Source organism: Grampus griseus, assembly GCF_964374135.1.
Source record: "Grampus griseus genome assembly, chromosome: 16".
NCBI lineage: Eukaryota > Metazoa > Chordata > Mammalia > Artiodactyla > Delphinidae > Grampus > Grampus griseus.
This window is the reverse complement of record NC_139010.1, coordinates 42,524,769-42,552,209: the sequence shown is the minus strand read 5'-3', so window position 1 is coordinate 42,552,209 and position 27,441 is coordinate 42,524,769. Positions and strand designations below refer to the sequence as shown.

General features: G+C 38.7%; 1 protein-coding gene and 1 long non-coding RNA gene across 2 annotated transcripts; one reads left to right on the top strand and one right to left on the bottom strand.

Moving 5' to 3' along the window:
- Positions 1-7,466: 7,466 nt before the first annotated feature.
- LOC309834520 lies at positions 7,467-10,325 on the bottom strand. Its single transcript, XR_014297864.1, has 3 exons — positions 10,160-10,325; positions 8,712-8,927; positions 7,467-7,528 (listed from the first exon to the last, which is right to left on the bottom strand). It is a non-coding gene; the product is annotated as an uncharacterized lncRNA (long non-coding RNA).
- Positions 10,326-10,479: 154 nt separating this feature from the next.
- Positions 10,480-27,217, top strand: TFAM (transcription factor A, mitochondrial). Its single transcript, XM_082674314.1, has 7 exons — positions 10,480-10,699; positions 11,272-11,390; positions 12,669-12,739; positions 13,151-13,300; positions 16,767-16,862; positions 22,316-22,372; positions 23,858-27,217. Exons 1-7 carry the CDS (start codon positions 10,599-10,601, stop codon positions 23,984-23,986), a joined length of 723 nt encoding a protein of 240 aa, XP_082530440.1. The 5' UTR covers positions 10,480-10,598; the 3' UTR covers positions 23,987-27,217.
- Positions 27,218-27,441: the final 224 nt, after the last annotated feature.

Here is a 27,441-nt window from a genome sequence, read left to right as displayed (position 1 = left end):
ACAGCCATAAATAAATAAATAAATAAGCCAAGCATTTGAAGCCCTTTTTCTAAAAAAAAAAAAAAAAAAAAAAAAAATTGAGAATGTTTAGGAACTTCCCTGGAGGTCCAGTGGTTAAGACTTCGTGCTTCCACCACAGGGGGCGCGGGTTTGATCCCTGTGGGGGAAATAAGATCCCGCATGGCATGGCCAAAAAATGAGGTTTAATATTTCCCCACAGCCTCAATAGTGGTTTTGCAGAGGAGTCTGGGAAAGAAAATGGAGATGCTGGGAAAGAAAATGAAGTGGAAGTGAATCATACATTTCTACTTCAAACAGTGATGCTCATTTTTATTGGATTTATATATGCGTCCTATGGTTCACAGGTTCATTTCCTTGGTTTAAATCATCAACCAGAAGAATAAAGTACTAAGTCCTTAAGACTCTCGTGATCAGATATGGCTTGCATCTCCAGACTCATTTTCCACTCTCTGCCTCCCACCAAAATTCCTGCAGCTCCCATTGGCTCCCAACTTCTTCCACTACCAGTATAGAGTGGTGCTTCTCAATCTCAGACTTTGGTCAAACTGTTCATGGTGCCTAAAATGCCCTCTTCAATCCTTTAACTATCTCTCCCAGTGCTGATATCTTCCCTTTTGCTTTCCCAAAGGTGGTACTAAAGCTCAAGTTTGGGGTTTTTCTCCGGCCTGCAGATTCTGGCTGGCTTTCTGTGTGTGCTCACTAGCCATATGCCAAAATTAGCTTTCATTGTTGCCAAAAACTCAGCCTCTGTTCACCGGTGCCGAATAGAAATGCAGAGAGAGTGCTCTGGAGTAGAAAGGAGTAGCTTTATTACTTTGCCAGGCAAAGGGGGACATAGCGGACTCCTGCCTTGAAAAACTATGTGTCCCAACCCAGGAGGATTTGATGAAGAGTTTTATAACAGTACTTCCCAAGAGTGGGTTTGCTGACAAGATGAGGGTGTATACAGGGTCTCAGGTGGTCTCCTAATCTTGATGAGCTTCTCTGGTCCCTTTAATCTGGCCTCAGGTGGTCTCTTGGCTGCTCCTCCCTTGATTAGCAACTGTTCAAATCTGCCCTTTGGAACTCAGGGAAGGTCATGGAGGCTGGAGTCTTGCCTACAAGAAATGAGGGACAAAAAGAGGCCTCAGGGCCCAGGAACCCCACAGGGCCCCACTTGGTTTCATCACTACTGTTGTCAGAAATGCACGCAGGGAGCTGGACACCGACGGGGGGGTGTGGTGGGGGGGCATGTGCGTGTACACGAGTTGTGCCAGGAACTGGGAGTGCTCGTGGACCAGATGGGGGGACCATGGGTGATGTGTCCCCAGCAGCTATGGTTTCTTGATGGAGTCCACAACATAGTGTGAGCCGTGTCCCATTAAGGCCCTCCAAGAATTCTATCCCAGCCTCTTCCCACTCCCCAGTCCTGAAGTTCATGATTCAGTATTATGGATGCGCTGAGAGAGAAATGAGCTCCTTTCTGTGTTCCCCACAGTTGGGGAGGCCAGGTGGTCACTCACACACTCTCACTTTCCCTTGTTAGAGATATCACAGGCTCAGAGGATCTCTTTTGGCCCTAAGCTGTGCTGTCTTTGGGAGAGGGTTGATGCAGTAAAGTCAAACTATTTCTTTTACCTTCTCCGATGTAGCCAAACTTGTATTTTTTTTTTTTTTTTGCTTCAACATTGTCCAGGAAGTTCGCTGCTGGAAACCTGGACTTCCACAATGGCTCTTTCATCCATAAGTGATTGTCTAAGACAGTGTTTTGCAGGAGTTCCTGGGCTGTGGCTATGAGGGGCTGGAGCCAGTTCATGGGCCACTGCAGGGTCCACAGCCAGGACCAGGACCACGTTCTGTATGTCTGTTACCCAACACACAGGTGGGCAAGATTCCTCCCAGATCCCTTGGCAGAGATGCTCACAGGCTCACAAAGGCACTTCTGTCCATGGATAGATGCCAAATTTTTGTTGGGGGTAGGGCACAAGCAAGGGTCAACTTATTCAGCCATAGTGCTGACATCACTCTACCCCAGTGTGGAGTGTCCTTACCCTTTATAAGTGCCCTTACCATGCTGTATTATCAGTATCACTAACCATGAGATCCTTAGTGTTTATCATTTTTGACTCCCTGGGACCTAGTACAGTATCTGGTCCACAAGAGCTCAAATATTTATTGAATAAATAAATGAATGAACTGGGCCTCAGATGATACTTAGGATTTTAAATGGCATATTTAAGTGGGGAAGTAAGAGAAACCAAAGATAATAAAGTAAAAATCATTCAAGTAAGAGAAACCAAAGATAATAAAGTAAAAATAAGTGAAAATGGCTTTGGTCTATGTGCAATTGAGAGAAAAGATTAGGTGGAGAAGGCAGATTAATTAGATGTGAAAACTTGATTTGATGGCCTGTAAGAAATCAGTGTAAGTTTTTTTTTTTAATTCTATTTTATTATTTTATACAGCAGGTTCTTACTAGTTATCTATTTTATAAATATTAGTGTATGTATGTCAATCCCAATCTCCCAATTCATCACACCACCAGCCCCCGCCACTTTCCCCCCTTGGTGTCCATACGTTTGTTCTCTACATCTGTGTCTCTATTTCTGCCCTGCAAACCGGTTCATCTGTACCATTTTTCTAGGTTCCAGATCAGTGTAAGTTTTTAATCAACAAAAGGATGTAATAAAAGCATGCGTTTGGGGCTATTTATTTAGCAGAGTGTAGAATTGGAATTGGAATAATTTGTCATACTAGAATCCTCGGAATCATTCTTGGCTTCCACCTGTGAATGAAATCCTGCTGATTGTACTAGAAATGCCTTTGGCATATGAGCCATGGCAGAATCTTAGTTCAGAATCTCAACCTCTTTCCTGAATCATAGCAATAACCTCCTAATTTACCTCCTTCGTTACAGTCTCCTCACTTCCATCACTCTCAGTGCTCCTACCAAAGAGGTTTTTCTAAAAATGAGTTTAAGCTGCCTAAAAAGTTATTTGTCCATCTTTTGCTAACAAACTCCTTAGCATATTACACACAGCCCTTCACAACCTAATGCCACCCAACTTCTTTAGACTTGTCTCATACTACTCCTTTTCACATATATTTTGTCTTCTTAAGGACACCATGCCCTCATGCATATCTGTGACTTGCACATACTGTTTCCCTTTTCTGGAAAGCACCTCCACCCTTCCTCACTTGAAAAAAACAGTTCAAATGTCACGTACTCTATGAAACCATTCCCTACTCTCCCAGCAGATTTAAACAGATGGATCATGCCTTAGTCACCTTTGTATTTTTAGAACTTATTGCAGTATCTAGCATAGTACTGGCTTCTACTAGGAATGGAGTCTTTTTTTTAATATATTTAAAATGATAAATATTACCATTGTATTTTGGAAAAAAATGTAAAACAATACAGGTCTATATAAAGTAAAAATTGAGTACCATCTACTCATTCCTGCAATACTAAGGTATAATCACCATTAAACCCAATTTTGTGTGTATTATTTTGCACACTTTTTATGCATGCACACACATGCATATGTGTGAGTATAGTTTTAAAAAATTCAAGCCTGAATGACTGAATGAATGAGGAAATAAAGGAACTTCAGATGTTATTTTTAGTAACCCACAAATTAGTTAAATAAGTCAAGAAAGAGTCTTTTTAAACTGTTTTTTAAAAAATATTTATTTATTTGGCTGTGCCGGGTCTTTGTTGCAGCATGTGGGATCTTCATTGCGGCATGTGGGATCTTTCAGTTGTGGCATCTGAACTCTTAAGTTGCGGCATGTGGGATGTAGTTCCCCGACCAGGCATCGAACCCAGGCCCCCTGCATCGGTAGTGTGGAGTCTTTCTTAACCACTGGACCATGAGGGAAGTCCCAAGAAGGAGTCTTTACAAGGATAGAAAAGAAACAATAAAATGTAAGGGAATGTTAAAAAAAAACAAACAAACTGGGAATTCCCTGGCGGTCCAGTGGTTAGGACCCCACACTTATGCTGCAGGGCTGCACAGGTTCGATCCCTGGTCAGGGAACTAAGATACTGCAAGCTGAACAGTGCAGCCAGAAAAAAAAACAAAAACAAAAAAACTATGGCAACTTCATCACTGAATTGCCTATATTACACTTACATAGAGTCAAATATAATTTCAAAGCTGCAAACTGTGGATTCATAGGTGGAAATTTTTAACAAGATGCAACAAGGAAGATAATCCTTCCTATATATCTCTCTCTGAATACCAGTTTTCATACCTGTACAACACAAATAATTCCACTTTGTAGGATCTATGAAAGGATTAGAAGCAAAATATATTAACATGCTTGCCATGTGGTTGAGTTTTAAATTATAATTATTACCATTTGTATTGATCCAGTGTTTTACAATGTGAGGGCAGACAATGTAGGTTATCTTGTTTATTAATAGCATTATTCCCTCAATATAATCATTCTGAATTTCTTCCACTCTTTAATTTGGCTTTCAGGAATATCCAGCAATATGAATTTGGGTTTTATAATTTGCATAAAATTATAGTTATCCATTTTACTTGTCCTTCCTCCTGCTGACTCATAGAATCAGCTTTAAAATAGAAAACCTATATTTATTTTGCATAATAATACTGCTATAGCAATGGTTAAAAATAACTCTGATACCCTCTTTTTTTTTTTTTCGTGGTACGCGGGCCTCTCACTGTTGTGGCCTCTCCCGTTGTGGAGCACGGGCTCTGGACGCGCAGGCTCCGGACGCGCAGGCTCAGCAGCCATGGCTCATGGGCCCAGCCACTCCACGGCATGTGTGATCTTCCCGAACCGGGGCACGAACCTGTGTCCCCTGCATCGGCAGGCGGACTCTCAACCACTGCGCCACCAGGGAAGCCCCTCTGATACCCTCTTAATAATTAAGGTTGCATACCTTGTTCTAATTGAGAAGTAATTCATAAACTGATTTAGATATCTGGGAACTATTAACATGCAATAGATCTTTCTTTAGAATTTTTCTCTCCTTTCCATCATTTTGTACACTGTTGGGGTTTTTTTGTTTGTTTTTGTTTTGTTTTTTATGTTTTGGCTGCACTGCATGGCATGTGTACTGTTTTAAAAGGCAAACTGCTCTGAGGTGATAATAGACCCTAAGTGAATGAAAATGGTTTGAAGGAAAAAATTATACATGTAGTTTTCTTCACATACTTTATTAAAATCTTGATTTACAGGAAAGCTAGGAGATATTCAGATTATAATTTTTTCTTATATTGCTGCAAAGAACTGTTATACTTTTATAACTTGTGTGTGTTTATACTTTATTTCCCCAAAGTGTAAACTTGTTGAAACAGGAACGATGTCTTATCCTTTTTGTACCATTTCCAATGCCTATCACAGTGCTATTTAATTGCTGATGAGTACACTGTCTTTAGATGTGGTGTTTATAGTATAACCTTATTTCTAGAAATATATTTTACTTATGAGTTCAGAATTACGTCTATTCCTCATGCTAAACCTACTAGGTGATTGTTCCTATTGTAGCTGGATTATTTGTCCATTATAATTACAAAAGCAAGACTGCTTTCTCTTAGGAATATTTTTTTCTTCAAGTGATAACTATGGATCTAACTCTTATTCACCAGGGAATTATCGTGGTCTCTGACTGCTGCTGCTGCTATTTATTGGTGCTACTTTCAGCTTTACTAGTGTGCAATATCAATAAACCATGATCATTGCTTTCATACATATGTTCCCAAATTTTACATTGCTCCCATCTACACACATAACTGTCCCTCCTATTGGCAAATGACACTTCTAACAGGTAGCTGCTGTTTTCTGTGGTGCCAAATTTGTATATAACTTATTTGTGCAAAACTAATCTTTTTACATTTTTAAATCTCCCTCTCTCTCTTTCTCTCCCTCCCTCCATCCATTCGTCATGCTCAATGTACTATGCTAGTATTATACGGGACAGAAAGAAGCATAAGACTTAGCCTTGTCCTCAAGTATAGCTTACCATCTATTGAGGAAAAAATATGTACACATAAAAAAAGATTAACAACCAGAGGGCTATATGATATGTCACAAATAAATAATATGAGTTCACATAGTCTAGAAGATCCAAGGAAGATATTTGGGGCTGGAATGATGTGATATGTTGACTGAGTCTGAGGGATAGTCTGATATAATGGGAAAAGTGCAAGACAATGAATTGGAAGACCAGGTGTTCATTTCCACATCTTATTAACTGTTGTAACATTGTGACATGAGCTTTCTGAACTTAATTTCTCTCATTTGTAAATTGGGAACCATGATCATGATAATACTTGCTCTGTCTACTTCTTCAATTCATGAATCATATAATCAAATACAGTTATATAAAGATGTTCTGAAAACATTAAAGAACAATTCCAACCTAAGTGTGTGTTGCTTTAATTTTTCATCACCTACCATAGTGTTTATGCTAAAACACCACTAATAATTAAGAAATGTTAAAAGTTCAATAGGAAGAGAGGAGCAATGCTGGTATATAATTCATATGTTATTTAATCGGGAGAGGAAATGACAAAATAAAAGACAGGGCTGTGATGCAAATATGACTTTTTTGTTTGGTACAATCCATACTACATCTATAATTATTTAGAAGCTAATAATAAGTGTTATGAATAATGTAAGGATAATGATAACCACTGTTGGGACTTCCCTGGCAGTTTAGTGGTTAAGACTCTGTGCTCCCAATGCAGGAGGCACAGGTTCCATCCCTGGTCAGGGAACTAGATCCCACACGCCACATGGCATGGCCAAAAAAAAAAGATAGCTATTATTTATTGAGCTTTTACTCTGTGCCAGGAACTTTTTATATACTCTCTAATTTAATCTTCATAACAATCCTAAGAATCAACTATCACTGTTCCCATTTCACAGAGGGGAAAACTCTGGGACAGAGAGATTGTCATTTAGCAAGGTCACACAGGTAATAACAAGCACGGGATTTGAACTTAGATCTAACTACTAAGTCTGTATGCTTATCCAGTAATTTCCATAACTTTGGCATATCACACAAAATGCAATGGTAAACTCAGAGCCAAATTGAAGTATTTCAATTTGATGTATTTGATGTATTTATTAACAGACAAGAAATAGATATTTAAATAATAAACTATTTCAAGCAAAGGTGAAGGGAGGAATGAAGCTTTAGAGGGAGGAGAAAGGCCAGTTCATGGAGGACTTGCATGCCATATATGAGAATTTAAACTTGATTCTGTGGGTAATCATGAGCCATTGAAGGTTTCAAGTACAGAAATGTGATCATTGCCTGCCTGGCACAGAGTTGCTGCTCCATTCATACTTCATGAACAAATGAATGAATGGGATTTGCCTTTTAGAAGGACTGACCTGGTGACAGTGTGAAATATGGTTTGGAGGGAAGTAAGACTGAAAGTAGGCAAACTGGGGACTTCCCTGGCAGTCCACTGGTTAAGAGTCCGTGCTTCCACTGCAGGGGCCATGGGTTCAATCCTTGGTCCGGGAACTAAGATCCCACAGGCTGCACAACGCAGCCAAAAAAAGAAAGAAAGAAAGAAAGTAGGAAAACTACTGTAAGATTTTGGGAAAAGATAGCAGAGCCGTTGTGAACAAGTGGCATACAGGAGCTGACTGGTACTGGCTTAAAAAGCCAATTATATATATCTCTTCCCAACTTCAGGTTCAGTGACATTCAGTTGGTGGTTTGAAATCAGCCATGCGAGTATTTATTTACACCATAGATCTCAGCAAAAACTACAAATTAGGGCTCTCTTTTCAGAGAGCTGATTTACCAACACACTACTGGCCTGATCAAAAGCTATAGCAATGTCATGGAAGAGGAGGAAATACTTACTAGAGGGGCTAATGAAATAGAATCAGCAATACTTATCATTAGTTGGTTGATGGGTGAGGAGTGTGAATGAGGGAGATTATATAATAGTTTATCAAGTTATTGGCTTCCATGATTCCAATGGGATACTGGTGCCTCTTACCAAGAGAAGGAGTTCAAGATAGGGGAAAGATAGTGAATTCTGTTCAGGGAAAACTGAGGTATCTGTGAAACATGATGGTAAAGATGCCAGTGGCTATATATTGGGGTTGCCCAAAAAGTTCGTTCGGGTTTGCTGTAAGATTTTACGGCTACGGAAAACCTCGAACAAACTGTTTGGCCAACCCAATAGATGTGAGAGTAAAAGGAGAGGTCTGGATTCAATATGAAATAGGGAACCATGAGGATGTAACTGATAGTTGAAGTCAGCTGCGACTGAAACACTGGGAGCAGATGAAATTTTAAAACAAAATAAAGGGATAGAACCCTGGAAAAGTCTTCAAGTTTTATAAAGTAAATATACATGAAGCCATATGCCTTTTTGTTCAAAGACAGTGTGAGTAAGTAGGTAGAATTATATTTTCTGTGTAAATGCTGAGTTTGGAATAAAATTATCACTGCAATGTATATGAGTTTTAAAGAATATTGGAATCTGATGAAAATAGAAATGTTATAGATTAGATTTATAAGAACTTTATAGCAAGATTTATGAAAATGACACTTTAAAACAACAAAAAGCTTTTTAAATGTCCAAAAGAAGTTTAACTTTATACCAAACATCTGAAAGAATAAAAACACTCTAGAAAAATATAAAGAAAAATTATTTCAGAAATTAGCTAAAATGTAATTATAAGGAAGTCTAGCCTATACTTACCTCTATCTTGACACTGTACTGCAACTCTTCCTTTCTTTGCCTCTGCCACTAGTTTTCACTGCAGGTGGCGAGAATGCTGTGTCTATATTTGTTTGGGGCCTTGTACATAGTATGTACTCAGAAAAAAACAAACAATAAAACCCAGCCCTGTTTCTTCCATGACAGGGTGAGAGGTTTGAACAGATGACCTGGAAGGTCCCTTTCAATCCTGAGAATCTGTGAAAAGGAAGTGGTGATAGTTGCTTACCACTTAAAAGAAGAAGTGGGCTTAATTTTCTATGGCACCGAAGGATCAATGTTTCAAAGCTACAGATTCTCAGCTCAATATTACACTGGTAAGAATTTTCTAACAAAGCTATCCAACAGAGGAAAGGCTGTTTCAGGAGGTGGCTATCTTTGAAATAAATGGAACGTGAGAGTAGAAGGACCCTTCCATAGCTTTAGTTTAGGTCTTCCCAATCTTCTTCATGCCATTGTCCACATGGAAAATGGTTGTACAGCACATCTATCAATATCTCAAGGCAGGACTTCCCTGGTGGCACAGTGGTTAAGAATCCGCCTGCCAATTCAGGGGACACAGGTTCGAGCCCTGGTCCAGGAAGGTCCCACATGCCGTGGAGCAACTAAGCCCGTGAGTCACAACTACTGAGCCTGCTCTCCAGAGGCCATGAGCCACAACCACTGAGCCCGCGTGCCACAACTACTGAAGCCCACGCGCTCTAGGGCCTGTGCTTCGCAACGAGAAGCCACCGCAATGAGAAGCACGCGCACCGCAACGAAGAGTAACCCCCGCTCACCACTAGAGAAAGCCCACATGCAGCAAAGAAGACCCAACACAGCCAAAAGTAAATAAATAAAATAAATGTATAAAAAAAAGAAAAAAATCTCAAGGCATACGTGTCACACGTTCTCAGGGCTTTGGGTGGGAAAACGCTGACGTAGTCCAGCGTCCTCAGCTGCAGTGGGGGAATTAAATCCTAGAGAGGGGATGCGACATTCCCGGATCAAGACGTTAATGCTGAAGCTAGAACTCTAGTCTCCGGACAACTAACTAGCCAAAGTCTCCTCCCCACAAATTAAGCAGGGGTTGGATGTCAAGCTTGAAGACTGCGACAGCGGTAGTGACAGTGGACAGTGGATGGGGTGATGGTCCGGATCGGTATTGCTTTAATGTGGTCCCATTACCACTGGCATTAGAACTTGTTAAACCTTGAGGAACCTGGGACCCACACAGACATACTGAATCTGGCTCTGCTGCAAGGCCTGGGAATCTGCATTTTAAGGTTTGCAACCATGCCCCACCCCCCTCCTTGGCAGTAATTTTGGACTCTGAGCTCCATCTCCTGCTTGAACTGAGGGACTCTGCTGGGCGCGTAGCACCCAGCAACCTGACCTCAAAGAAGCGTGGGCGGCACAGCTACACTGTGGTAAAATTGTCTGTTACGTACTAGTCCTTTCCGTCGTCACAGGCCAGCCAAGTACAGTGTCCGGGTGAGGCCACCGCCGTGCCTCCATCAGCCTCCTGGGCCAGCGGCTGAGCTGGCTGCGGAGGGCGGGCTGCGGATGGGGGTAGAGGCGGCTCAGCAGCGTCCCCTCGAGGAACTGCTGAGCCGTGCGGCCGTTTCCCTTCTCCGCCCCCGAGTTCCTCCTACTTCTTCGTAGTCCCGCCCACCAAGGAACCCACTACGGCACCCGCGCCTTCTTCCTTGCCCCGCCCCCATCTAAACCGGATGTTAACCGACGTCCCATAGTGCCTTGCGAGTGGCGGGCCTGATAGCAATTTTCGGGGTTAGCTCGCGGGTTTAAGTCGTCCTTGTTGGAGTTGTTTTATTGTGCCCGGGCGCTGTACGAGACTGGGGCCTGGTCAGTGCTTCGTCTGCGGATGCAATGGCGCTTCTCCGGGGCGTGTGGGGCGTGCTGAGTGCTCTGGGAAAGTCAGGAGCGGACCTCTGCGCGGGATGTGGCAGTCGACTGCGCTCTCCTCTCAGGTAGGACTGCTCGCCTGCGCCTCCGGAGGCGGCAGGGCTCAGGACCCCCTGGGGTTGGAATGTAGACGCTTTTCTCCGTTTTCTGCCACTCCTAAAAAGTCAGGGCCGAGTTGGCCCTGTGATTCAGACCTCGACCTTGCCATGGGGATGGTGGCTTTGAGACCAGGCCTTACTGCATCAGTACCCCGTGCCTTGCTTCTGGCTACCTTTCCCCTCCTCCCCGCCCCTTTTTATTGTCTAACCTTGGAGCACCCGGTTCGGCGTCCCCTATGAAGTCGCTCCAAGAGTCTCCTGCCTTCATCTAGGCGTTAAGGAGGCGGGGCCCAGGAGCTGGAGTGTACACGCTTTCCTCCACTGTCTTACCTTCCTAGGAGGTAAGGACTTTGAGATTTAAGTTTTGCAAGCTTTTGCCTCTGGATAGGACAGGATTTTAAATGTCATTATATTTCTTGTCGAAGGTGTCAGATATATAGCATCTTGATGACATCTTGTTTGGCATCTGTGTTCAGATCCTTACGAATATGGGCACTTAAATGCTTAACAATGGTTATTTTCTTTTTATTTGTATGTAGTTTTGCGAATGTACGAAGATGGTTTTCATCTAACTTCATTGGTTATCCAAAGAAACCTATGACTTCATACGTTCGATTTTCTAAGGAACAGCTACCCATATTTAAAGCTCAGAACCCAGGTGAGGAGTTTGGGCTATATACTCTTCTTTGATGTAATAAAGAGGCTACTAAGCAGTTAAATTGGAAACTTGATTTTCTCTACCAAAGCATCCAGTGAATGCAGAAACATAACCATTCTGTTTGATGTTCTGTAAAATAGGAGGTATAACATATTTTTTACCAAATAAAAATGCTTTAAATGTAATTGAGAACTAGTGAAAGTTATTTTTAAAATAGCATGCAGAGTGGAAAGCACCCAGGGAAGAGGATGAAAAAGCTGAATTTTGGGCTTTTTTGCCATTGGCCCAGAGGACCATTGATGAATCATTTTACCTTTTGCTTAGCTCCTGCTTCTGCCACTGGGAATTATTTATAAAGTTGCAATGAAATAACTTATGTGGACATGTTATGTAAACTTTAAAGCTCTACACAAATTACTGTTAATTTCAGGAGCTTTTTCACTGAAAGTCAGTTCTTGAGTTCCTGAAAGATTTCCAGTTAGGAGGTTTGTTGACTCCCTAGAAAGGGTGTGGGTCTTTATTTAGGTTACAGTGTAAAGATAATGACTAAATTAGTAATTGCTGACCTTTGCTTATGATTTCTAAAGCCTTTTCACATGCAGTACATCACAGGGCACTTGTGAAAATCAAATGAGCTGTTAATAGTCTTACCTTATAAAGAACTGGTTTAAGAGACATGCCTCAGTACTCACATCTTTTAAAATGTAGGAGTTGAAACTAACAAGTGGTTTGTTAAATCATTTTTACCCTGTCATTCCAGTTAAGATGAGGAAGGCAATGGGGAATAATGAATTGGTTTTAGTATAATTTAGTTTGTTTGCAAATGGTATTTCTGTAATTGATATACAAGGTAGTGTTACATGAATCAAGACTATATTTTGTTGTTTAGTCAGGTTTAATGAACTTGATAATTCCTGAAAGACTTGAAAAAAAAGAAAAATGTTTTGATTGAAATGTGAAGTAAAAAGCTTATAGACACTGATTATGCAATGACTTAAACTAGTAGTCAATTTCTGAAGACCATTTTGGTGGTAAGTGATAATCCCTAATTATTGGATAACAGACTTTAACAATGTTAGAAAATATTAAATTATTTATCGTATTTAAATTAGTTGGTTAGAAAAAAGCTAAATCATTGTATTAAGTTGTGTGGTATAGAGGTATCTGTAAAAATACTTAATTTTAGAGCTAATGGATTATGCTTCCCTGGAAGTCTTTAGAAATTGATCCTGAGACATAAAATTGTGACATCAATTTTTACTTTATTTCATTTCGTAGATGCGAAAAATTCAGAACTAATTAAAAAAATCGCTGAGCTATGGAGGGAACTTCCTGATGCAGAGAAAAAGGTAAGCATATAAGTTTTCAACATTGCTGACCAGTTATTCTGTAGTTAAGAACAATTGTCATGTCCTTTAAGGAACCAGATGACCCAGAGTTTTTTTTTTTAACATCAGTTATCTACAAAGGAACTTCATATGTTCTGATCCACATAAATGATGAGAATATGGATGTATGGGAGTGGCGATGAAGGGTTGGCAGCAATTTGAAGTTGAAGGCTAATTACTGGACTTTCACCTCAGTAATCATGTATATGAAAAATACGTGACTTATAAATGTGATCCAAGAGCACATTTTTCACTTGGTGGTTCAGTCTATCTTTACCTGAAGTCATGCAGTTGTCTTCCTCTGACAGGTGTGCTATGTTTAATTAGTCAACAACAGTTTATTGACTTCTTATATGAGTTTTCTATTTATAGATGTACGAAGATGCTTACAGGACAGACTGGCAGGCATACAAAGAAGAGATAAACAGAATTAAAGAACAACTAACTCCAAGTCAGCTGGTATCTTTGGAAAAAGAAATCATGCAGAAACGTTTAAAAAAGAAAGCGTTAATAAAAAAGAGAGTGAGTATCATTGTAATATTCTTTTCCTTTGGCAAATAACAAATATATATATATATATATCTATGAGTATAGGTGTTTTTGTCTTATTTTGATGACATGGTAGAATGTCATCAAGTGTACTCTAGTTAGGAAAAAATAGGATTGTTCCCTTCTGCCACTAGGACCACTTGCCTTTGAGTCTGTTTTGGAAACCCTTTTTGCTACTTCTGGATGCATCTGAATTTAAGATATATAGTTAAGACTGGCATGAAAGCTGTAGGAACAGAGTTGTGAAACAGCCAAATCAGGAATAGCAAGAATCTTGCTTCTGGGTCTTGTCTAGAATAACCTACTGATTTGAATTGTTCTATAGGTAATGGTGAATTTTACTTTGAATATTGCTGAATAGACTGAATTAACTCAACAATTTTTAAAAAGTGCCTGTTGTATCTAATCAAATAAGAAGTGCCTTTAGGATGAAATCCTGTTTTTCCTCATTAAAAAAAACCCCACATGTTTCAAAATCAGTGGTTTCCAGCTTAAGGTATTAATCCATTATAAATTCCACTGTTTGATAGTTAGACTACATCTTTCTGTAGTATTAGGTGTGAGGTGGAGAACTTGCTGGTCCAGTACATATACAATAGAAAAGGGTCATCAGAGTTAAAACTATTTCTCTGGAAAAGTAGATTCTAGCCTTTAATGTGAGGTGCTAGGATCTTTCTCCCTAACCCTAATGTCTTAAGCCCTCCTAGCACTCGGGTTGAGGACTCACCCAATTTCATGTCAATGATAGTAGTCTGAGACTGCTGATCCAATTAGTAAAAGGAGGCCAGAAAAGATACTAAGAGTGAGAAATAACTGTCTCCGCATAGGGATGGTATTTGGAGGATTGAGAACTAGGGTTTTCTCTCCCTTTTTTGCTCTCCCTTTCTCCTTAATGCACCCAAACTAGTATTTAGAGTGGGGAGGACCAGAAATGAGGATTGGGCAGATATAAGGGGTTTCCTAGTCAAATATTTCTTCTGTTCCTTTCTCTGTTCTCCTCATATTCTCATTACATGTGTGTTATACCTATTGTAGTTGTCCCATGGTTGTTGGATATTCTGTTATGTTTTCTTTTCTTTTCAGTCTTTGTTCTCTTTGCTTTTGGGTTTTCGAGGATCCTTTTTTTTTTTTGGCTGCGCCATGCAGCTTGCCCCCTGACCAGGGATCAAACCCGTGCCCCCTGAAGTGGAGGCTCAGAATCCTAACCACTGGACTGCCAGGGAATTCCCTCTGTTAGTTTTTTTTATCTCTGGCACTTCTTTTTTTTAAAAAAATGATTGTGCACTTATTTTATTTATTTATTTAGTTAGTTTTGGCTGGGTTGGGTCTTCGTTGCTGTGCTCAGGGTTTCTCTAGTTGCGGCGAGTGGGGGCTACTCTTCGTTGTGGTGCGCGGCCTTCTCGCTGCGGTGGCTTCTCTTGTTGCAGAGCACAGGCTCTAGGTACATGGGCTTCAGTAGTTGTGGCACGCGGGCTCTAGAGCGCAGGCTCAGTAGTTGTGGCTCACGGGCTTTGTTGCTCCGCAGCATTTGGGAACTTCCCGGACCAGGGATCGAACCCATGTCTCCTGCATTGGCAGGTGGATTCTTAACCACTGCGCCACCAGGGAAGTCCCTCTAGCACTTCTTTTTGGTTCTTAATGATTTCCATCTCTGCTTACAATGCCCATCTGTTCTTGCAAGCTGTCTAGAATCCTTAGCATATTAATCACAGTTGTTTTAAAATTCTGGTCTGATAATTACAGCATCCCTGCCATATCTAGTTCTGAGGATTGCTTTGTCTCTTTAAATTAGGTTTTTTGCCTTTTAGTATGCCTTGAAATTTTTTCTTGATAGCTGGACATGATGTGCTGGGTAAAAAGAAATGCTGTATATAGGCCTTAGTAATGTGGTGAGGCATGGGGACAAGGGAAGCATTCTACAGTCCTGTGATTAGGTCTTGGTCTTTTAATGAGCCTTTGCCTTGGCTCTGTGAAGTTCACAAGTGTTTCTCAGTTTTTTCTCCCCTTTGTAGGTGGTGCAGGATGGCTAGAATAAGCTGTAGTCAGGTATTTCCTTTCATTGAAGTCAGTTAGGCTCTGATAGTATACCAGCAGGTTAGGTTCTGATTAACTAGTTTCCCCTGAGGGCAGGCCTTGTTAAGAATAATAAAATGCTCAGGCATTTCAAAATGTTTCCTTTTCCTCTCATCCTGCTGAAAGCAAGAGGGGATTTTTCTTGATATTTACTGTTGGAATCTGGTCAAGTTCCTGGGGATAAACCTCACAATGTGAGGTTCTTCCTATGACTGGGTAACTCTCAGAGTTGTCCACATGGAGCCTCCAGCAGTTTGTTAACTGCAATTCAGTTTCCTCCCCGGCACTGGTTTCCATTCCTGAGTCTCTGCTTCGGTAAGCCTCGACTCCCTGTGTTCACCCCTCTGTCTGTCTCTTCAATCTTGGGGGCAGCAGTTTGCCATGTGTCCTCTCTTCTGTGCATCCAAGAGGAGTTGTTGATTTTGCAGTCTGTTCAGCTTTATACTTGCTAGGATGGAGTGGTGACATCCAAACTCCTTACATGTGGAACCGGAAACCTGAAGTCTGAGTGTTTTCTTTCTCTCTGTTGGAATTTTCCTTTCCATTAGAGTCCCAGTTCCAACTAGTTAGAGAGTAGGTGAGAAGTGTGGGAATCAGGAAGTTGCAGGTGAAGCACCTAGGAGAGAAATCCCTAGCAGTAACTCTAGAAACAAAAGGGGAAATGCATAGTTAAGTTGTAAAATGCCTAGTTTTCTGACTGAGAGGTTCAGGGCCAAGAAAGTGATCTCTACATGTAAATCAGAGAAGCCCTACTTTTACTTATGAATGAAAGTTGGGTTTGTTATTGACTGTAACCAAATTGCCATTAAAAGCTCCATCATTTTACAAATTACTATCAAATTCAGCAACTAAATAAGTTAAGATGATGCAATATCTTTCATTAGATAATGCATCCCCCGACCCCTTTTGATACATAGTAAAAAGAATTGAAATTAACATATCTGTTGAGGGTTAAAGGTTGAGAGACATGCAGGGAAGGAAATGAAATGAGAGATTATTAAACAGATACTCTAATGTTCTTGAGTTCTGGTGGAGACATGTAGTGCTTTGGCCAAGGAGATGGTGGTGTACAAAAAGATTTTGTACATATGTGCTCAGTTATTCAGTTCATGGAGACCATGAAAATAGTATGTAAAGGAAATGTTTTTGTATGAAACATAACTCACAAAATCTATTAGAATTTTCAAAACATTACTATAAAAATTCTGACCCCAAGAGGGGCAATCACATACTTTATATAAGAATCATAATGTTCACTTTAAAGAACATTCTGTAATGCATAGCAGTGAATAAAGTTTTTCTGTAGGTGAAATTAAGTCTCATAGAGGTTAAAACTTTATCTCACTCTTCCATTTTTATTACTTAGGAGTTAACGATGCTTGGAAAACCAAAAAGACCTCGCTCAGCTTATAACATTTTTATAGCTGAACGTTTTCAGGAAGCTAAGGATGGTACATCACAGGTAAAACAGAACTGTTTATTTTTAAAATTTTTGTTTATTCTAATTTTTAAAATACCTAGACAGGAAATTTTAGGGGTGCCACATGTCAAATGGTGAAGAAAAGTGGTAAATTACTATAAACAAATACTATATACAAATAAGGCCCTCTTTCTTGTATCTCTTTTAAAGAAGAATCCTTTTTCTTAACACATACAAGTAATTTGAATATGTAGTTGCCTATATATATAGAGAGAGAGAGAGAGTCGACTTTTAAAATTCAAAAAACATAAAATTTTCAGCTTTATAGGGTTGTTAAAGTTCTGGAGACTTCTTATCCAGCAGTTCTTAACTGTTTTACAGTCACTGGGAAAGTAGGGTTGAGGTGTAATATTTTGTACTGGGATTTGAGTGTAACCTATGGCTTCATGTTACATCCTTTAATAAAATTTTAGTTTTGCCCACAGGAATGTATTACACATGTGAATGTCATCGGAATGTGCAGGAAAAAAAAAAGCTTGTCGTTCCTGCTGTGGCTTGGTGTTGCATTTATTTCCTTCTTAGAGGCTCCAAATTGACAATTGTATTTTTCCTTTTATAATAAGCCATGGTAAGAGAAGTCGGTTCAGATTCCTAATTCTTGTCAATCTGAGATGAAGGTTTTTTGCCACTCTGCCTCTTTGGGTTACTTAGATCATTTTACAAATCCTGTTGAACATATGATTAAATAATGTATATATGTGATGTACTTTTTCCTGGCTATATACTTTTACTGATTTACTCCCCTTGGGATTTTAAATTTAGTTTCCATGGCCCTGCATTACTAAAAAAGCAAGCCTATTTATTTTTTTAGTTGGAATTTGCTCAGTCACTAACTTACCTTGGATTTATTGATAGTCTTCTTATTAGTATAAGAAGGTTATATGCTTGAGAATCTGAATCAGTGGTTTTCAACTCTGACTGCATCTTGGAATCACTTCAGAAGCTTCATGGCTGGGCCTAATCCCTGGAAATTAAAATTAACTCAATTATATCATTTTTATTCATGTAAAAAATACATCCATATAGTTTAAAGAATCAAAATGAGACTTGTTATGAAAGATACTAGTTTTACCGTGCTGTCGTATTCCTTACTCTACTCTATCTATTCCTTACTCCTTACGACTAATACATTCTGTTTTAGTCGATTCTTGTGGTATTTACCTCCATATCTCTAAATAATGTTCTGTATTGTTACTTCCTGATTTTTTAAAAAAATTCTAAGCATTACATATATTTTAGGCATTACCTCTCACTATTTGATGAACATTTAACTTTCTTATTCCACTGTTCACATTTCCATCATCCTACCCCCCAATATAGTTATCATAATTTTGTTTAGATCAATATAGAGTACTTAATATTTTATGATAATGTAAACCATATTCATAGCTGAGGTGTTCCATTTGCTATGATTATTTTTCCTTTCTTGCAAAACTTTCCCTGAAATTGATTTTCTTTTTTTTTTTTTTTGCGGTACGCGGGCCTCTCACTGTTGTGGCCTCTCCCGTTGCGGAGCACAGGCTCCGGACGCGCAGGCTCAGCAGCCATGGCTCACGGGCCCAGCCGCTCCGCGGCATGTGGGATCTTCCCAGACCGGGGCACGAATCCGTGTCCCCTGCATTGGCAGGCGGACTCTCAACCACTGTGCCACCAAGGAAGCCCCATGTCTTGTTTTTGTATTTGCTTAGTTTTTTATGTACTATCCATAATTCCACCCAAATTCTTCAATATTCACTAGCTTTGAGTACATTTAGATGCATTAAATATTCTGTCAGTTTCAATCCGGAACCTCTGATATGTTCCAGTTTGGTTGTTGCCTTCTATGCTTAGTGCATAGCTGACATCCTGGATCTTCATCATCACCCTTGTGGTGCTTTTGTTTCTTCTGTTGTCTTTCTTGGTTTACTGATTCTATTACAGCATCTCCCCCAGCCCAGTAAGAGTACATGGGAGATTAATTTTTTGAGTTCTTGCTTGTCTACATTTGTTTGATAGTTTGACTTGACATAGAATTCTAGGAAATCATGTTCTTTGAAAAATTTAAAAATATTGCTCCTTTCTCTGGTAGCTTTCTAAATTGCTTTCGAGAAGTATAAAGCCGTTTTGATTGTTGGTCTTTTGACTGTGATCTGTTTTCTTTTTTCTCCCCTTCTCTTTTTTCTTTGTTCAGACTCTCTAGAACTGTTATTATTTGTTTATGCATCTTCTGAACTGGTCCTTTAGTTTTCTTAGCTTTTCTGTATTGTTTTGGCCTTTTTTGCATTTCTTTCTGGGATATACGTTTTCACTTAATCTCCCTGTTTTCAGCATGTTACTGTTGCCCCAACTGTACTGGGCATCCACAGAGTAACTATTTTACCCTTTTAAGAGGATGAATATCATAGAATCTGCCCATGGTGGGGATTTAACCTCTTTTTTAAACAGACTTTCAGTCGATCCCATGTTTTAGCCTGACCTTCTCCTCTATTTTATACCTGTCTGGTGCTGCCAAATTTCTGAGCTACTTGAGAATTCTGCATTGTAAATCAATTTGCCTTTTACTTTTTTGGGTTTAGGTATCATTTCTACACCTGCTTTTCAGCTTCCAAAATGTTGTGTTGGTACTGCCCTCTCCTGTTGTCTTTGTCCATATGGTTTTTATGCCTTAAGAAATTTTAGTTTAATTTTAAAAAATAAATAAACCACAGAAATTTATTGCTTACAGATCTGGAGGTTAGGAAATCCAAGATCAAGGCACCATCATGGTGAGGGCCCTTTTCTGGTTCATAGCTGGCACCTCTCACTGTGTCCTCACATGGTGGAAGGGCTCATTTAATGGGGTTTTAGGAAGCAACAGAAGTAAATGTCTTTTCATCCCTTTTTTTTCATGATTTATTTTTTTAGGTGAAAGATTATTCATGCAACTTCATAAATTATTGTTTAATGCATTGAGTGTGAAACTTTATGGATTAAATATATTTTTTGAATTTATTTATTTTATTATTTATTTTTGGCTATGTTGGGTCTTCGTTGCTGCACTCGGGCTTTCTCTAGATGTGGCGAGTGGGGGTTACTCTTTGTTGCAGTGTGCTGGCTTCTCATTGCAGTGACTTCTCTTGTGAGCACAGGCTCTAGGCGCACGGGCTTCAGTAGTGGAGCATGGGCTTAGTTGCTCTGCGGCATTTGGGATCTTCCCGGAGCAGGGATCAAACCCGTGTCTCCTGCATTGGCAGGCGGATTCTTAACCACTGTGTCACCAGGGTAGTCCCTATGGATTAAATACAAGGAAAAAGATATGTTATGAAAAAGATATGTTATGAAGGAAAAGATATGTTATGAAAGAGAGCATTAAAGCAATTCTTTCCAAAGCTAAGAGGACAGTTATTTAGTAACCGTCCCTGAATATACTAAATGTGTTTATAAAGGTAAGTTTAAAATATTCAAAACATAGGCTCGGATACTATCTGGTACCTCATTTTTTCTTAATAGGAAAATAAAATTCAGTCAAAGTTCTGGTCAGAATAGTAAAGTTCATTGTTTTAACTCTACTTCTCCTTAAAATCACTAATGATATTCTCCTAGCTTTAAACAGGTACTTTTCAAACCATATCCCTCTTTCCCTCACATTCTCCTTCTCCTATCCCTCTGTCTCTTCTCTGCCCCTTATTCTCCACCCACCCATTTTTCCCTTCAGTCTTTGCTCTCTGGTAGCAACAGCACAAGCTGTGTGACGCATACTCACTCTCCTCTCTGCCTCTCCTCCCGCTATGGGATCCCTGCATCCCTTTAATTTTATAGATGAAGAACCAAGCCTAAGGGAGGTAATATGACTTTTTCCAAGTCACATAGTTAAGTTCAGCTAAGTAGAATAAGAACTGGTGTTGTATTTTTCCTGTGACTACACCTAAACATGTTGGCACAAATTTTAGAAGAAAATTTTAAGCTACAGAGAGGAAATAAAACACTTAGTCTTTGAAGTTAGTCTATGATAGAATGTAGTTTATACTTGATTATTAATGTTTCTGAATCCAAAAAGATAAATATCTGCACAGGAAAAGCAACCATCAACAAAATGAAAAGTCATGCTACCAAATGGGAGAAGATATTTGCAAATGATTTAAAGAATTCATACAAGTCAGCAAAAAAAAAAAAAAACTGATTAAAAAATGGGCAAAGGGGCTTCCTTGGTAGCGCAGTGGTTGAGAGTCCACCTGCCGATGCAGGGGACACGGGTTCGTGCCCCGGTCTAGGAGGATCCCACATGCTGCGGAGCGGCTGGGCCTGTGAGCCATGGCCGCTGAGCCTGCGTGTCCAGAGCCTGTGCTCCTCAATGGGAGAGGCCACAGCAGTGAGAGGCCCGCGTACCGCAAAAGAAAAAAAAAGGGCAAAGGATCTGAATAGACATTTTTCCAAAGAAAGACATAGAGATGGCTAACAAGTACCTGAAAAGGTGCTCAACATCACTAACAGGGAAATGTAAATTACAACTACAATGAGATATCAGCTCATAGCTGTTAGAATGGCTATTATCAAAAAAACCCAGGAAACAACAAGTGTTGATAAGGATGCGGTAAAAAGGGAACCCTTGTGCTAAAACGCTAACTCAAAAAGATATATACACCCCCATGTTCACTGAAGTATTATTTACAGTAGCCAAGACATGGAAGCAATCTAAGTGTCCATTGATGGATGAATGGATAAAGAAAATGTGTATATGCAGTAGAATATTATTCAGCCATCATAAATAAGGGAGTCTTGCCATCTGTGACAACATGAATGGTCCTTGAGAGTATTATGCTAAGTGAAAAAAAATCAGAGAAAGACAACATATAATCTCATTTATATGTGGAATCTTATAAAAAGAGCTCATAGACACAGATAACAGATTGGTGTTTCCTAGAGTTGTCAGGTGGGGATGGGGGTCAAAATGGGTGAAGGAGATCAAAAGGTACAAACTTCTAGTTATAAATAAATAAGTCCTGGCAATGTAAGGTACAGTATGGTGACTGTAGTAAATACTGTACTGCACATTTGAAAGTTGCTAAGAGAGTAGATCCTAAAAGTTCTCATCACACACAAAAATTTGTAACCATGTAAGGTGATGGATGTTAACTAGACTTACTCTGATCATTCTGCAATATACACAAAAACCTAATCGTTATGTTGTACACCTGAAACTAATGTTATATGTCAATTATATCTCAGATTTTAAAAAGATACCTTTTAAAATACCTTCATACCATTAATATTTGTACATTTTAACAGTTTAATAATTTTTACTTAGAAAAAATGTTAAGAATTGATGAATCTTTGTGATTCTTGATATTTGAGTGTTTGTTATTGGAATGAATAATAAAAAAACATTTTTCTTTAATCATTGAAATCCCTGTATCTGGTATTTAAAGGTATGTTGTTTTACAGGTAAAGATGGTACTTAACGGTATGTTGTTTTACAGGTAAAGCTGAAAACTATAAATGAAAGCTGGAAAAATCTCTCTAGTTCTCAAAAGCAAGTAAGTAGTATGGTTTTAGTCTCAAGTGTCTAGTTAGAATATCTATGAGAATATGTTAGAGCAAGGCTTGATTCATGTGAAAACAATGTTATATTACACAAAGTATTTTTAAATCATTTTCATATTCTTGGAACCAATTTGGCTTTTCTCTTTTGGTAGTTTTTTTTTTAATTGGCTTCATTTTATTTTATTTTTAAAAATATTTATTTGTTATTTTTGGCTGCGTTCTGGCACACAGGATCTTTCGTTGCAGCATGGGCTCTTCATTGCAGTGCACAGGCTTCTCTCTACTTGTGGTGCGCTGGCTTCTCTCTACTTGTGGCACGTAGGCTTAGTTGCCCCATGGCAGGCATGTGGGATCTTAGTTCCCTGACCACGGATTAAACCCATGTCCCCTGCATTGGAAGGCAGATTCTTTTATTTATTTATATAGAAATAAATAAATAAATACACACATACATACATACATACATAAATTGAGGCTGCATTGGGTCTTCGTTGCTGCTCGTGGGCTTTCTCTGGTTGCGGCGAGCAGGGGCTACTCTTCATTGTGGTGCACGGGCTTCTCATTGCGGTGGCTTCTCTTGCTGTGGAGCATGGGCTCTAGGCACGTGGGCTTCAGTAGTTGTGGTGCACAGGCACAGTAGTTGCGGCTCGTGGGCTCTAGAGCACAGGCTCAGTAGTTGTGGCGCATGGGTTTAGTTGCTCCGCGGCATGTGGGATCTTCCCAGCCCAGGGCTCGAACCTGTGTCCCCTGCATTGGCAGGCAGGTTCTTAACCACTGTGCCACCAGGGAAGTCCCTGGTAGGTTGTTTTTTTTTTTAATTTATTTATTTTTGGCTGTGTTGGGTCTTCGTTGCTGTGCAGGCTTTGTCTAGTTGCGGCGAGTAGGGGCTACTTTCTGTTGCGGTGCGCAGGTGTCTCATTGCGGTGGCCTCTCGTTGCAGAGCAGGGGCTCTAGGGCATGGGCTTCAGTAGTTGTGGTGCATGGGCTCAGTAGTTGTGGCTTGTGGGCTCTAGAGTGCAGGCTCAGTAGTTGTGGCACACGGGCTTAGTTGCTCTGCAGCATGTGGGATCTTCCCGGACCAGGGATCGAACCCTTGTCCCCTGCATTGGCAGGTAGATTCTTAACCACTGCGCCACCAGGGAAACCCCCTGGTAGTTTTTTACTGCAAATAAAATTGGTATCTAAAACAGTGTCACTCATAACTTAGTGTCACTGTATCCAGTGGTGGTCACATCTGGCCCCTGTTCCTTTTCCATACTCCAAGCCCTGAAATTGTAACAACTTCATTAATATTTAAAATCTTTATCTCTTACCTTTTTTCATCTAATTTTTATCTCACGAAAACATTCGTTTCCAATCCCCCCTTACACATGTAGAATAGTAAGGTAATTTCTAGAGTATATATAGGAAAGCATTGCAGAAATTAATTGCAAAGATTCCTCTAAAGAAATCATTTTAACGATTATACTTTTTCTCAGGTATATATTCAACTTGCTAAAGATGATAAAGTTCGTTATTACAACGAAATGAAATCTTGGGAAGAACAAATGGTTGAAGTTGGACGAGATGATCTTGTACGACGGTCAGTGAAATACACAGCAAAATAGTGACCCTGAGAAGTATTAAAATAGAAGATTGAATTATGTTCATAATGGATAGACACAAGAAACCAATTAGGTCTCAATACCCAAAGCTGTTGTAAAATTAAAATGGATAAAAGTTGGTAAACATTTATATTTAATTTCTTTTCTTTAGCCCGTTGACTTCTGCCAGCCAATTCAATACATTTTGTATTGGTGTCTTGCTTTGGAAAACCCAAACAGATAAGAGTTCATGCAGAATGTATTTTGTGTTTAGGAACCACTGAGCATCAAAATAATCCATGAAATGTAACCGTGAATCATTTTACCTTTGATAAAGGTAAATCAGACTGTGAAGTTTTTTTATACTCTATGACTATGGAAAGAATATTCTTGTTTCCTTATATTATGGAGGCAGGAGTTTCCTTTTCAAAAGTGTCTCAACGTTTGTAGAACCCATAATGTTCTGTGATATAATTGTTCGTTTTTAATAGAGCATCCAGAACTCATGTTGGCAAATTCCAAATCCTAGGTATAATTCATATTGTAGTCAGAGTTGACGGTTGTACATGCAAGAGATTTCTGGTGTCAGTTGCAACTTTTATAAAAGGGATAGAGAAATTTATAAACCTTTTCCTCATTATCTTTTTTCCTAAATTAAAAACTAAAAAATTATGTACCATATCTATGCATATTGTTTTATATTGCATAGAGTAAAAATTTAAGTGTTTCCTAATTATATGTTTTAAGGTGAGACATTCATTTTACAGCTTTCTGGGGTTTTTTTTTTTTTTCTTTGTTTTTTTAAAGTAGGAATTTGTATTCTGAATTATTTTTTCTCTTACATGATTATATTTATCCAGAAAGTAGAGAACTTATTTGGTATAAGTTTTAAAATGAGAGATCTAAAAAACATAAGTCTCCTGTCTCTAGATTTGGAGCCTGTAATTTTTAAACATTTTGCATAACATACAAAAACCTATGTACGGGACCCAGCTCTGGCCTGTTGGTGAAATCCAGCCCACTGCCTGCTTTTCATGGCCTTGTGAGGTAAGAATTGTGTTTACAATTTTAAATGGTTAAAAAAAAAAGAATATTTCAAGGCACATGAAAATTAATATGAAATTCAGTGTCCATAAATAATGTTTTATTGGAACACAGCCATACTCATTGTTTATGGCTGCTTTTGTGCAACAGTGACAGAGTTGACTAGTTGTTACAGAGATGGATAGCCTGCAAAGACTGACCCGTACAGTGTGGAATGAGATGCTCTTAAATTATTTGCTATGGCTCAGTAAAATAATCCTTAAGAATTTGCCAGTTAGCATATAAACCTTACCATCCTTTAGCATTTGTTTATCCTCTTAGGAGAGTCAAGCAAAGGTTTTCAAAATCCTCACCAGCTTTTTGAGCAAAATATTCTACTGTCATCATCAGTTCACAAGAATAAGATAACTCAAAATTTATATTATACAAAATATTATGCCAAAAAATTGTGTATTCTAGATCTCCAGAAACAAATGAAAATGTTTGTGGATAGAAAATAAGTTAAAAGTCATGAAAAAATGACTTTTTACATACCGAATTTGGCAAAGGTAGGGACTGTAGGGAAAAATATAGCTTAAGAGAAGCCTAAGAGTTAAATATATGAAGCTGAGTGTATTCAGACAACTTTCCCCTGTGGATAGGAATACAGGACAAAGTCTGCCATTAGGTAGATAGGCACCTTGGGTCTGAGGCTAGAGTATTTTGGGGAGTAAGGGTTAGGGAAGAAAAGGACGTGTGCTAGTGTCTATCACAAGCTTTTCTCAATTAGGTTTCCAGGAGAGAAGTAAGCCCTAATTCCCTATAGCATCTAGAATTGTACTGATTTTGTATCATCCTCAAGAGAATGGAGAAAATAATCACTCAAATAATTTACTGTGTTCTGTGCGTCAGATGAGCCTAGGGAGCAGATAGGAGTCAGTGTTTGTAATGAATATTATAGAATGGGTGAGGTAGAGAAATTAGTTATGTAAACACCTGCAGGACAAGTGTAGTATAAAACACATCTTTGCAATTACTTTCTGAGCTCTTTTAGCATTTACCTGTATCATTTTATAGCAAACACATTCAAATCTTATCTTCCCGAATATACTGGGAAGTTCAGTGTCTGGTAAGTTCTTAAATATTTACATCTTAATATAGGGAAGAAAAGTATGAAACAGTGAAAGGAGCTAGAGCAAAACCATTTTATGATATCATTTTATTTGTTTTTGTTTCTAAAAGAATGTCATCATTAATACTTTAAATATTAGGATAATCTGATTTCACACCTTTCTTAATAAACTTCAGTACCTGTTGAAGACTGGCATGCCATATATCAAATGCCATCCAGTTTAACAATATACACAAATATTCTATTGTTATAAAGAATAAGAGCTTATATCAATAACCAGTGGCCAGTCATATAACACCTTACTTTTTAGACTTTTCTTGAATTGACCCAACAAAGTAATTGCTGTAAGAGCTAAAGAATAGTGCCAGGGAAAAGATGCTGAGGAAATGAAAGCAGTGTTTATGCTTTTCTGAGCAGTTGGTCATAAAGAGATGTTTATACTTTTGTTCATTAGAGTACCAGTATTAAATTTTTTGAAATAAATTGATGATGGGTACGTGTGTAATTATTTTACTTTCTGATGTTTAAGGGATATTATGTGCAGATTCAGCCTACTGTAATCATGTAATTTTGCTGTTGCTTTTGGCTAACTCCTTTTTTGGAAATCCCACTTTCTTTTTTTAAATAGTTGGCTATGAATGTATATATTTAAATTTCTGAATTAAAATGATATTACTACAAGTAGAGTTAAAGTAACTAGAAAACTTTATTGATTTTTCTGACATTTACTGTACCTAAAATTAATCACCACCAGGTTGTGCTAAAGCAGCAAGAAGTTCTTATGTAGTTAAGTAATAAGTGTCCATTATTTCTCTTAATTTTATCAATCTTTTTACTATAAGAATTCTCTCAAGAATACTCTCTTACTTTCCTCTCCTCACAGCCCCTCTCCCTTCTTCTTTTCAAAGCTCCAAGCTCTTACAGACAAATTTGAAAATGTTATAAGCACAGACTGTATGTTTTGAAATTTTAAAGCAGTAATATTTTTTTTTAAATACTTCTTAAAAAATTGAACCTTTGGGAAGAATAAGAAATGAACATATTTATTACTTTGAATTTGTAAAACTTTCCAAACAGAAAGTAAAACTATACAAAGCTAGTATCAGTCTCTCACATTGTTCACAAATAAAGTACTTTTGGTAATTGATTAAATCATTGATTATATTTAATGGAAAATACATGAAACATGACTATTTTGTAGCACATTAAAAAATACTTAAAAAAAATTTTTTTTTCCTGGCTAAGAAGCTACATACTTAAAATTGACCCTAAACAAGAATTTTAAATAAGCTAAACATTTAAAAATCACCCTAGGGCTTCCCTG